The following is a 12,521-nucleotide window of genomic DNA, read 5'->3' as shown; positions in this document are numbered from 1 at the left end:
GCTTTCTTATGTCATTTTAGTCCAAACGAATAAAAGATAAAGCTCACTTAACACTTAAACTTCTGCTTCTTCACACTGCTATGTAAACTAGCATACTGCATCGCGTTTGAGAATACAACCCCCGGAAATAAATCACAACCTCGCGTCTATTATTTCCTGTTTCTTCTTTTTCTTCTTCTACGATGAAGATTTGGAAAGGATTCATCCAAGTACTTGCATTACTGCCACCCTCCGGCTTTTAATTTCCCTTATTTCCCCAAGCAGTTAATATACGAATCACGCTACAAAGGTTTGATAAGAATACATTGGCTGAGCTGTAGAAACAACCCATAAGCCACTAAAAGCAAAGTTAGTTTTAATAGATTGTAATTTTTGTGTTCTGCTTCGTGAATTAAATTATATTTTTTCTGAACCAATCAAAATCGAAATAAGTTGTAAGAAGGCGGGCTTTTCTGAACCAATCAAAATCGAAATAAGTTGTAAGAAGGCGGGCTTTTCTGAACCAATCAAAATCAAAATAAGTTGTAAGGAGGCGGGCTTTTCTTTGTTTACTTCCGGTATACTTCTTGTCCGTAAAATGGCTTCTCTTGACAGGGTGAAAGTGTTAGTTTTAGGAGATTCCGGTAAGCTAAGTACACTGTTAATGAATATGTCTGCTTATTTGTAAAGCTAGAAGTGAATTTTAGAGACAAATACCGTTCGGCGTGCTCTCAATTGTATGTTAATTAGTGGTCAAAGCCTTTGTCATTCGACTATTTTCCAATTGTGTGTTCATGTATTACTGTATAACTTTGACATTGGACAGCTTTATGTGATGCATTTGCGTTCAACATTACTTCTTAGTGCTTCATATCATATAGAAGTGAACGACCATCTCATTGTCAATCATCAACCCACATTTCTTGTCTTTTTGTAGGGGTTGGCAAGTCTTCCTTGGTCCACCTGCTCTGTCAGAACCAGGTGTTATTAAATCCGTCATGGACTGTGGGTTGCTCCGTGGATGTTCGGGTGAGTAGATTGAACACATTTTATGAAATGCATGAACAATAACTGGTTCAACAAATCTTTTGCTCAGGTTAAAGGACAACTACCAAAGTACAACAATTACAGACATTCTCTGTCTTTTGTTGGTCGTAAAGATGCAGCAGTATTATATTGTGTCTTCTTATCCAGTTTAAAACCTCTTCAGTTAAGGATCAGTATGTTTCAGTAAGGTAGTAGTTGATTGGGATAGGATTAGGGTCATGTAGCGGTATAAGAATCAGAAATGTAATCGTGGTATTTTATCCCTTTTGGGGCCCTGTAATTAAGCAGTGATGAGTAATAACAACATCAACGCACAGTTAAATGGCTGATGGCTCATTTTGTGCCTACTGAACTCCCAGAAAGCTCAGTTAACAAGTCAAAAAAAAACCTAGGACACAAACATGTCACTGTAGTACTTTGAGTTTGAGCTTCGACTTACGAGCTGTGCATACAGACGCAGTCAGTCAGACAGATGTCAGCGCGCAACTGCATCACCAAAGCCAGCAGAGCACTGTTTGGATGTGCGCAAATCACCACAGACGTGGAAGAAACCTGAACGAAGAAGTTAACTACGGTGCTTGCTGGATGGGTGGCAACTGACTACAAGGCCGCTCAATATTGTGGAAGATTCAAAGGCATGTTGTGACCAGTTAAATGCCTGGACATCGCAGGGAACAATAGTTTCATGCATGCAGAAAAGCAACTCAACTGTAACTCCTGAAAAGAAAGCAAATGCTGTTGCATTGGCCAGGGATCAAAGTGCTTTTTACACCGTAGGTCACATATACACAAAGCAGAGGCCTCTGTGTAAAGGGTCCATCAATCAATCATTATTTATATAGCGTATAAGTGTTATCTTGAGAATATGGGATAATATGCAGGCAGGATTTCTATTCCTCGCCTTCACATTGTCCACACTTCCTTGCCCCTAAGGTAGGGTCGGAGCAGGCCGTGCATGAACGAGGACGGCGATGGTTGTGGGGGACAACACAGTCCGCTGCAGGTGGCTGGGCGTCAGGCGGCGGTTGGGACGACACAGGTCCATCAGTATTAACTTACCCCATTTATTCAGATTCATATGCTGCTGAGGTAGCGATTGTGGTTCAGTGTCTTGCCCTAGGAAGCTTTGACATGCAGGAGCTGTGGATCAAAGTTCTCTCAGAGACAACCGTCTCTACCAGCCACAGCTATCCCTGTTGGTGTGTGACAATGTTATCCTTTCAAAACAACAAAAAGTTCTTAACCAGACCATATAAATGAAAGGATAGTCCCAAAATAAATGCCATCACAATTTGATTTACATTTACTGGAGACACAAAAGGATACAAAATATGAAGCATGACTTTGGAATAATGACAGCGTAAGGTTAGAATCACTTTGAACTGAATTTACCTATGTCTGCTATATTATACAACTATGATTACGGGAAGTGCAGTCCTCTATAGATTATCGCACATCTCTGCATTGATGTCTCTTTCCTAAACCTTCTCCAAGCAGTTACAGATTCTGAGAAGTAAATCACAAATTTGGTGATGAGCTTTTTAACTCCCTGGTGAGAGAGAAAGCATTTCTAAAAGAGTGTGTCTCGTACCAGTGGAAACAAAATCAGGAATGTTTTCTATGAAAAAGTGCCTTAGTTGCTTCTACTGAGAAAATTGGAGTGAAGTAGATTATACTTTAAACTAAATTGACCAAAGGATGTAAGCTTGTTGTTTAAATGAAATCATTTATGCACTTCAGCCCTTTAGCCCCCCAAAACGTTGGAGTAGAGACATGGTTATGACAAACTGGTTTAAACTGAAATACCAGTGATTTCGAAAAAAATGTTTCATTTGACTAAGACAAACAAAACTGATATACCAGCAGATGAAAGATTGGCGTAAAGAAAGGATATGGTATATGGTTTTATTAAGGACGTAAGCTCCAGTTTTAGCCAGAGGGTGGCAGAATTGAGTCATTGATGTTCTGTAGAACCCCATTGCCTGTATGCCAGTGACCTAGTATTAATGACCAAATAGTAATATTTTAATATGGGAAGACTCAGGCCACCGTCCTTAGTGGGCCTAAAAAAGTGCTTTTTTCACAGTTTAAACTTTTAACCTCAAACGAGTCTAAGATTTGTGTCTAGTTTTTCTTTTTTTTTTTTTTTAACAATTGGGATCCAAATGGAAAATTTTGGGGAAAAAATATTTTTTTAGTAGAGACACCATTTTTATATAAATTATTCTGCCGATCATAGATAGGGGTAGAGTCAATCTGTGTTTGAGTGTGTAAATACATTCTTACAGATTAAATCAAAAGTTTAGTTTTTATTTAAGGCCTCGATACAATATGTGATATGATCCTGAACAATCTTGTGATCCCTTCAATAAACATAAGGTCACTTAAACCCCAACTCATTGTTGGGGTTCAACTCATCTTCTTCTTCTTCTTCTTCTTCTTGTGTAACTGAATCTTTCAATCTATAATAAAAGTTCAGGAGTAACAAGGTTTGTATCTATTAAAGTAATAAGTTACTTTAAACTTTTAAAAATGGACCTAAATGGGTTTTTAAATGCAAATAAAGACATTTTAAAAATGTGAGTTATTGATCGCAATTAATTATTGAAATTCAAAGAATGAATCATTTGACAGACCTAATCTAAATTTCAAAAAGTAAAATTGTTGTAAAGTACAAGTAGCTCTAGACTGCATGCCGTTCTGATACATACTGTATGTACCATACTTCAGAAAATGTTGACGATATAAATCAGTCCGTAACGCACATATTTCAAATGCTTAGAGATTTAAACTCATTGAAAAGATCGAATCACTTTTTTTACCTGCAGGTCCAAGACTACAAAGAGGGAACCCCGGAGGAGAAGACCTACTACATTGAACTCTGGGATGTTGGAGGATCTGTTGGGATTGCTAGCAGTGTCAAAAGCACCAGAGCCGTCTTTTACAATTCAGTAAATGGTGAATAAATAAATCAAATCTTAAAACCTTAGGATCTCTGTTATTCAGTTGTGACATATGGTAACATGTTTTTCCCCTTTTCAGGAATAATGTTGGTACATGATTTAACCAATAAGAAGTCCTCTCAGAATCTCTACCGTTGGTCACTAGAAGCATTAAACAAGGATTCGTCTCCAACCGGAGTGATCGTGTCAAATGGGTAAGTTGATGTCTTAAAATGAATTCCAGATATAAAATGCTTCACAACAAAGTTTAAGTACTGTCTAAAAGCAGACTAGAGCTCCATTCATTTATTTTTAGCTTGATGTATTTTGTGTGTAGTGTAGTGTTAAGTTTTGGTTTGTTTATTATTTTGTATCTTAATAACTGTTGTGTTGATATGGTTTTATGTGACTGAATGTTATCTATATGTTATTATAGCTGTAAGGCGCAACATGGGACAAAAGTTCAAAATAAGTAAAAGCTATAAACGCTCTGTGAAACATATCACTTTCATGCTCTGTATTGGAACTATGTTAAAACGTATTGTCCGTATCAAATAGAATAAATTTAAATTGGTTTTATTTGTTTTGAAAGCGCACAATATGCATACTAACAAAGTTGTCAGTGTGAAATGATATATGTATCTTTATCTTCTCAGTAGTAAATACCGGTAATTATGGTTTCTCCCAGCAGTGACTATGATAGAGAACAGTTTGCTGAGAACCCAGTTCCTTTGCTGCTGATTGGAACAAAGTTTGACCAGATCCCAGAGACCAAACGCAATGAAGTTCTCACTCGGACCGCCTTCCTGTCCGAAGACTTCAATGCAGAGGAGATTAATCTTGTAAGTCAACGTGTTCTTTCTAAATTCATCCACTTATTGGCTTTATTTTTTTTGTTAACATAAGATCTTTTAAGAATTGAAAAATAATAGGCTTTTGTTTTTGTGATTTAACATGTCAAAAGTACTAAACCTATTTAAAATGTCTACATTATAGGTAATGGTAACTGATTGATTGATTGATAAATGACCGGCCATTCAGAAAACCAAAAACAGCTGTTACTGATTGAGCCAGTACAAACTTAAAAATATGGTCCAGATTCGTTTGCCATTATAAAATTATCTTCATGACTGATAGCATGATATGTTCTCTTCAAGCTACTACAATAATCTTCCAAAATGCTTGTTTTCATTTTGTTCATTCTAGTCAAGCCGAGCTGTGTTGTTTCTTCTAATTTGGACTGAACTCTAGTTCTGTTTCTGTTTTTTTAGAAAGGTGCAAATACAATAAAGACAACACAAAACTCTTTGACAATACCTTCAACTGGACAGGCAACATGGCTTCCAGCTGGTGCCATCCTGGAATAGCACCTTAGTATTACACATCACATTACAGTATTATGCTCTTAAAGTTCCTATGTCTCCACATAGGAGCAAGCAGCAAACTCTGAGGAGCTATGATCAATGACAGGTCTTAACTGTCCATCATCACAATGGTTTTAAATGTTCAAAAAATTCAAATTAAAAAGCTGTGTTCATTAATTGTAGGTCCGAACAACAAAAGGACTGTCTTTCTGCTGCAGTTTCGATGTGGACAATAAATCTATTTGGTTATGTCACAGCACCAAACACACATGGTTAGGCTTTAAGAAAGGATCAAAGTTTCACGTGAAACATAATCAACTGTGACTGCTCAACTCGTCACATGAACAGTGATCATTAATGTGATAGTCACATCGCTTACCAATTGTTGCACAACAACATTTGCAGAACCACTGTCAACTGGGAGAAATGCCACATTCCAGGTCAAGGCAAGTCAGGTGGGGTAGTAAAAAGAGTAACGTGCCTTTCAGGTTAGGGATTAAGTCCAATAGTTCTCCAGAAGTCAATAAATTGCCGAAGTGGCATGACAAAGCATCCAAATTTGAGATGAAAATATGAAGTTTCAATTTTATGTTTGAGACAAAAAAAATCAAATAAAAAAACGTTTCTAACTTGTTTATTTATACAACGGACAGAGTCTCATGTGATATGTTCTCCTATTGAAATAATCATCGTCATGTCAGACTGATCAAGTTATTTATATTGTTTTAATATGATGTATATAAAATTCTTGGGACATATTTGTAATGTGTCGGTTTGCTTAATTCTCAAAAATATATATTTAAAAAGGTTTGTCATTGAGTTTCATACAGAGGTTCAATCAAACATCTGTTTAAAATCTGGCACACAAAAAATCTAATTGAAGAAATGTATTATAACTTTAAAATTCCCCTTTTTAAAAAAAAAAAATCAGTCTTCCATGGCACCTTGCGGTGGTATTCAAGATAGAGCATGGCTGATCAAGTCATCAGAACTCTTAAATGATCAAAATCAAAATAAACACAGAGAGTTGTTTGGTTTAAGTAGAATAAAGGCTGACTTTATCTGAGGTTCATTGCTGAGGTACTGTTTTGTTTTTGCAGGACTGCACCAACCCGAGATACCTGGCTGCAGGAACGTCCAATGCTGTGAAGCTGAGCAGGTTCTTTGACAAGGTAAGAACTTCTTGATCTGTAATGTGATTTGAACTTAATCAATTGTCAGCCTCTTTTTGACTGGTAGAACAAAAAGAGATATTGTGGAAATATACATTGACTGGTTGGTTAGGCAACAATGACCCCACCCACACACACACACACACACACACACACACACACACTTTACACTTATACATTATACTTCCACTTCTCTGGTGTGAATCGACTAATGACATGAGCCTCCTTCTACCAAGAAATGTTTAGTAATATCCGACGGTAAAATGAATCATTTTTTCTGAATCATTAGGTTTTCATATTGTGTTAAAAATCAAAGTGTTATATGTAACATTAAAAAACTCTAGAGTAAATGTAATTCAGTCCTTTGACACAGTAAATGAAGAACTTGTTAAACGGAACTGAAGCAATTGTGTAATTTCCTGTTTACTTCATAGCCTGGGGTTATTTCATTTACAACAGCTTGTTGTTTTATTTTTAATCTTTTTAATCTTACAAAGTTTCCTCTTTTAATTTACTATAGGGAATGTGGATTTTGTACTTTAAAACAATCCATCCTGTCTCTTAACAGGTGATAGAAAAGAGATATTTCACAAGAGATCCCAGTCAGGTGTGTATTTCATCTCATCTTTATTTCACTTGTAAAACAAAAAACAATGACATTCATATTTTTGATGGATAGATATTTTAACTTCAATACATTATGACATTGTTAGTAGCTAGTACTTGGCTTTAAATTTAAAATGTTCCTTTAAACACATTACTTTCACTTTCTCCGCAGATGACGGGTTTCACAGACAGGAAGCGGTTCAACTTCAAAAGTTTGCATTATGACTGACCTCTGTGGTCTGAAACTATAACCTTTATGAGCTATAACACCTAAACTAAACCATCTCATTTACCAACATAACTGATGCTCACTTATACTGCACACTCGTTCTTAACTCATATTTCTTCTATATGCGAATGTTCTGAAAAATCCATCCTTTTTATATTAAGAATGAACTTTGTGCATTAAAACATATCCATAAAGCATAAAGAGAGGAGCAAAGCAAAATTGAGAAATGAAGATTTAAAGAGAATGAAAGGCAAAAGTACATACTGCGCACTATTACATATTGCTCCTTTAATAACCAAGAAAGGGCAATATGCTCAGCATCGCAAAAGAAGCTCTTGCCACGTTCAACTATCCAGTGATCCGTTTCTCAATCCAGGGAAGAAAAAACTGGATTTTGTTGAAGACATGAGGATACTTGGGATTATTACAATCACCTCTTGAGGTGAAAATAGTCATACCCTGAAGTTTGTTCTTGCAGATAAGTGGTCCCCCTGAATCCCCCTGAAAAAGGCAACAGAAATACTAGTCAGAAAAATGGCAAATAAACTTGTTTGTCATAAATAAAGAGGAAACAGTTTTGATGTATTCTTTGAAATATAACGGTTGGATTCTAAAGGTCTGATCTTTTCTAACATTGTTTGATTACCTGGCAAATCCCTCCTTTCTTTTTGTCAAATTTAGTGCATATCATGTGGTGACTATTGAAGAAATCAGCCCAAATTTTCTTGCACTCAAAGGGGAATTGCATCTTTTCCTTGGTCTCCTTCAGTACGTTTGAGGGATGTCCATCTGGTTCTGTATAGCCCCATCCAGCAACAGCACAGTTAATGTTGGCCAGGATTTCGTCTGATGACATTTACGTACTTGTTCAGAGTGGCACTGTGTTTTAACTGCAAAAGAGAAACGAGACATCCTGAAATTACAGAAGTTAGTATCTTCTTCTATCAGTTTTTTTAAAGAGTATTTCTTGATCTAACTAATCCATAAAAACTTTCCATGGGGTTTAGAAAAAAAGCCTTTCATCTCCACACTCTCACCCAGTGAGGTTTGGTGCAAAGGTGTTGCATTGTGCAGCTTTACATGAGACATTTTTTATGTACGTTTTGATATTAAATATACTCTGCTTTAGTTTACCTTGAGTAACATGATGTCATAGTCATACTCTCCAATAAATCTCTGGTGTGGATAGAACTCGGCCACTTGAATCCGTTGCTGACTTTTCTCTCTCTTGTTTATATCATGTGCTCCAAGTACTACTGTCATGTGATCCGATCTGACATACATGGAAAAGATCATATTTAGATAAACACAACAATACTAATTATCACTCAACACTTTAAAATGGACTTAATTTAATGACAAAAAAGGTGCAATTTAACAATGTTAGGAAACTAACAAACTTATGATAAATGTACACCATTTTAGAATTAGTTTAGTTTAGGTAAAAGCTATTTAAATGAATGTTCTTTCCAAAAGGCATGAAGGCAGTAACGTGAATATACGTTTACTTTGTTTCAAATAAACATCAAGAAGATGTGATGCTTCATGGACACAAAATAAACTCACTGTTTGCAGTGTGCTGCAGTTAGAACAAAGTCCTCCCGAATGAGTATCCCACCACATTTATGATCTTCATCGACTTGGAGAGATGCCATGTAGGGTCTAGAATGAGGTTTTGCAACCCTACCACCTACTATTCCACTCTCAGAAGAGCCTAACATGAGGAGAGAAGGTAAATATCTACACATTACAAAAAACAATTTATCAACAAACAAATGAGTATTACTGTTCTTCAGAATCAGAGCACCATGTAGAGATGTTTATTTCAAACTAATCTACACAGGCTATTTCAAAATAGAAGAATAAAACTGCAAAAATATACATTATATATTATATTATATTGTCCTATCTTTTAATGCAATGAATTTGAAATAAATTTGTTCTCATCTTACCAGTTAGGGAGAGCAGCTGGAAGAAACTTAAAATGCAGTATGTGATTTTCATGGTTGCTGAACAAAGGATGAACTATCTTGCAAGTAGCACTCTATCTACAACCTTTTGTAGCTTAACGGAAACTAGGTGGGCAGGAATCCAAGTCAAGCGAAGGGGGAAATCACACCTTTTTTTTTCTGTAGCATGTAAGAGATACTTGTTATTTATTTGGAACATGTTTATTGTTAAATGATAAATTATCTAAATGTAGGATACTGTACTGTGTTTTTACATTCTAGGCCAAATTTTTTTTTAAAAAAGGACTGGATGGTATTCATGACCACTCAATGTGTAGAAAGGAGACAAAGCAATAGCCTTTTTCTTAAAACACATTTAGTGTGGAAAAATGTCCCCTGTGCTGTGCTGCACAGCAAATAGCATTTCAATTGGTGCTGTTTTCATGTATTTGAGTTAGGTAATGTTTATTGGATCATGTTAATTGTCTTTGTAAGTTCTTCTGTACCTGTACTGTGGGTCTCTTAAGTCAAAAATGAAAGGTTATTTGGTGTCCTCTGTTTTAAAAAAAGACAAACTGAGAAAGATTTGGTCCTCTGGTCTTGATTCTCTACAACTAGTGATGTAGCGATATAATAGTTCCACGGTACAATATATATTAGAATATTTTAAAGGTGCACTATGTAGTTTTGGTAGAGAAATGTGAAAGTTGGAGAAGTGTACAGATTCTGTGGTTTATTTCATAACTGTATACACAAACTGTCCTCAGAGGAAAATTTGGTCCCTGGAACACTGAATTGAATATAAAATGCTTCATGAGAAGTTATGGTGGGGGGTCCACAACAGTGAAACTGTAACTCTCCTGGTAGCTTTTTAGCTCCAAACAGTGTTCAGGAACTTATTTTTTCCTTTGAATAAAGTTTGTGTATTTAGTTCAGAAAATATAGCATAGAATTGTTTCACACAAATTTCACTACCAAATCTCCGTAGTGCACCTTTAAAAAGAATAGAAAATTGAAGACTAAAAAAATGCCATCTACTAAAATGTTTTTGGATGTTGAAACAGAGTATGAGATGGGTCAAATGAGCTAAAAGTTCATTTTATAAAACGAAACAATTGCACCAGCTGGACCTTGTTAACAAAACAGTGTTCCAGGAAAAGATTCTTAGCCACAAATTGCTCCGAATGTAAGGCTTGGATTAGATTCTGATGACATAACCTATTCCTTTATATACGTACAAATAAACATTTATTTATTACACAAGTATTGGTATACTTTTCATTAATATGTAAAAGTACAAAATGCATTTGCAGTAAGAGCACTGTTTTCCAGTCAGTCTTCATTCACTTACCACACCTGTGGTTGTGGTTGACACCTGAGTCATTAAAGACATCACACCATTTTACTGTGAGCTCAGCCTGCCAACACTAAAGTGCAGCAGCATTTTATTTAGCTTCACTTCATAGGACTAGCAACTGCTTCTTCTTTTTTTACTTTGCTCATATCTGTAGCATTTGATTTGTTCAGTGTTACCGTTCCCCCATAGAGGGGATACAATCCAGATAATATCTCCTTACTACAAGCTGACTTTATCTTTATTGTTCTGCAAGCCTGCTTGCTTTAAAGAGGACATATTATCCCCCTTTTCCACCGTTTCAAACAGTCCCCTGTGCTCTAAATGAAACATCTGTGCTGTGCTTTGGTGCTTGATTCATGTTATATTTTGACCAGAGGAGGTTTGTGACCCTGTATAAACCAGCTCTCTCAGAACGCTCCGTTTTGGTGTGTGTGTCTCTTTAAATGCAATGAGCCCCCCCTGAGTTTTCCCCGTAGACATCACTCCTCTGTAACAAGAATAAAAATTGCCAACCTGGCAGGGGAATTTGTGGCAAGGTCCAATGAAGTCGGAAACTACATATTTCTCTCCACTTAAGGGTTATATTCCATACTTACTAGATTATTTAAATATTTGTACTTGTAACATAATGCAACATGAATGAAGCCCATGTTTTACAAAATATTTTCTTTATTCTCTTTAGTCATTTTATTACTGCCATGCTCTAATTTCTCCTTCACAATCTTTTTTTTCTTGTTCGTAAGACTTGCAAGTCATACTTAATCTGCTTTAGTGCCGTTTACAATGTGCACTGACGAGTGCAAAATGCTCTTTGTTTACTTTGGCTGTTCCCTGTTCCACTTCTCCACCTCCTTCTCATTCTACACGTACACCTGAACCAAAAACCATTGTAGAGAGAGTGATGGCGTGCAAAGCCAGACCTATGAGAAAAACAACGCCCTCCTCTTTGGAGGGTGGTGATAACATCAAACAGATGATGTAATCCCTGGAATCTTACCCTCAGTTATAACTTGCCTGACCTTAGGAAACCTCTTGTGACGCTAACTGTTCCACTGGTGTGAAATCCTCAGTCAAATAAATGAAGAAGAAGAACATAGATGTTATAGAACTGTAAGTTAGTTAAACTCTGTTGATTAAAAACAACACAATATTATATCATGTTAAAATGTGCAGAGCTTGGTTTAGTTCATTTCTTAATAATATAAAACAAATAATCGAATGGAATAATGGTTTAATGTCAGGGCAACAAATCTGAATGTATCAATTAAAGCTGCTGTGAGGACTTTTGTTTACCGTTTTCTTTCAGTATTTCTCTAAAGAATTACTCTTTAGTTAATAGTCGGCAGAAACATGCCTGGCTATGACAGCTACCTTTGCGGGGCTATTATCTGTAACTTATTTTCTGTAATGTTTTCATATCAATTAGTGGGCTGCAACTAAAGCTCCATTCCTACGTTTTGCTCTTCTAAAAAACTTGCTCGCATAACCTGAGTTGTTTTCACTGCCATGTCTTACAGATGTTTTCCCACTTTCCTAACAATGTCCCACCCCTGTCCTGTCAACCCCTGTCTTGCAGAGATTCTTTGATTTGATGTGAATTTTTACTTTGGTCTTAGACGTCATCTGTATGGCTCTACAACAAAAAAAAGGCATTTTTTCACAGCTTGCACGATTGAGGGTTTATGTCTCACTTTTTTAAAATCATATATCTATATAAGTGAATCATCGTATTAATACAATAATTATGGAAAATAATAGCTGCCCCAGCCAACCAAATTAAATACAATAAGGATACATAGACCCTTTACATTCAGCTGATACAACAGAGAGAAATAAATCTCAATCAGACATAAATCTGACACACCACAAAAATGTA

The 12,521-nt window shown here is 36.1% G+C and overlaps 2 protein-coding genes across 3 annotated transcripts; one reads left to right on the top strand and one right to left on the bottom strand.

The window, feature by feature from the left end:
• The first annotated feature begins 538 nt into the window (after positions 1-538).
• rabl3 (RAB, member of RAS oncogene family-like 3) lies at positions 539-7,939 on the top strand. 2 transcript variants are annotated; one of them, XM_061053731.1, is made up of 9 exons: positions 539-623; positions 917-1,008; positions 3,855-3,984; positions 4,069-4,183; positions 4,660-4,810; positions 6,433-6,504; positions 7,073-7,111; positions 7,283-7,372; positions 7,679-7,939. In XM_061053731.1, exons 1-8 carry the CDS (start codon positions 578-580, stop codon positions 7,337-7,339), a joined length of 702 nt encoding a protein of 233 aa, XP_060909714.1. In that variant the 5' UTR covers positions 539-577; the 3' UTR covers positions 7,340-7,372; positions 7,679-7,939. The 2 variants fall into 2 exon arrangements, with proteins under 2 accessions (XP_060909714.1, XP_060909712.1); XM_061053729.1 differs by having other exon boundaries at positions 4,657-4,810.
• On the bottom strand, positions 7,115-12,170 carry LOC132986988 (granzyme B-like). The gene is given in 7 exon segments (XM_061053732.1): positions 7,115-7,372; positions 7,679-7,840; positions 7,986-8,187; positions 8,189-8,229; positions 8,474-8,612; positions 8,906-9,053; positions 9,292-12,170. Coding segments are annotated over 6 exon segments (735 nt in total). The 5' UTR covers positions 9,344-12,170; the 3' UTR covers positions 7,115-7,372; positions 7,679-7,687.
• Positions 12,171-12,521: the final 351 nt, after the last annotated feature.

Source organism: Labrus mixtus, chromosome 13 (assembly GCF_963584025.1).
Source record: "Labrus mixtus chromosome 13, fLabMix1.1, whole genome shotgun sequence".
NCBI lineage: Eukaryota > Metazoa > Chordata > Actinopteri > Labriformes > Labridae > Labrus > Labrus mixtus.
This window is presented reverse-complemented; position numbering and strand designations above follow the sequence as displayed.

Coding starts and splice junctions, on each gene's coding strand:
- rabl3 (XM_061053729.1), top strand. CDS start 578: ATGGCTTCTCTTGACAGGGTGAAAGTGTTAGTTTTAGGAGATTCCG. Junction 3,985..4,068: donor CTTTTACAATTCAGTAAATG/GTGAATAAATAA, acceptor TCCCCTTTTCAG/GAATAATGTTGGTACATGAT. Junction 6,505..7,072: donor TGAGCAGGTTCTTTGACAAG/GTAAGAACTTCT, acceptor GTCTCTTAACAG/GTGATAGAAAAGAGATATTT.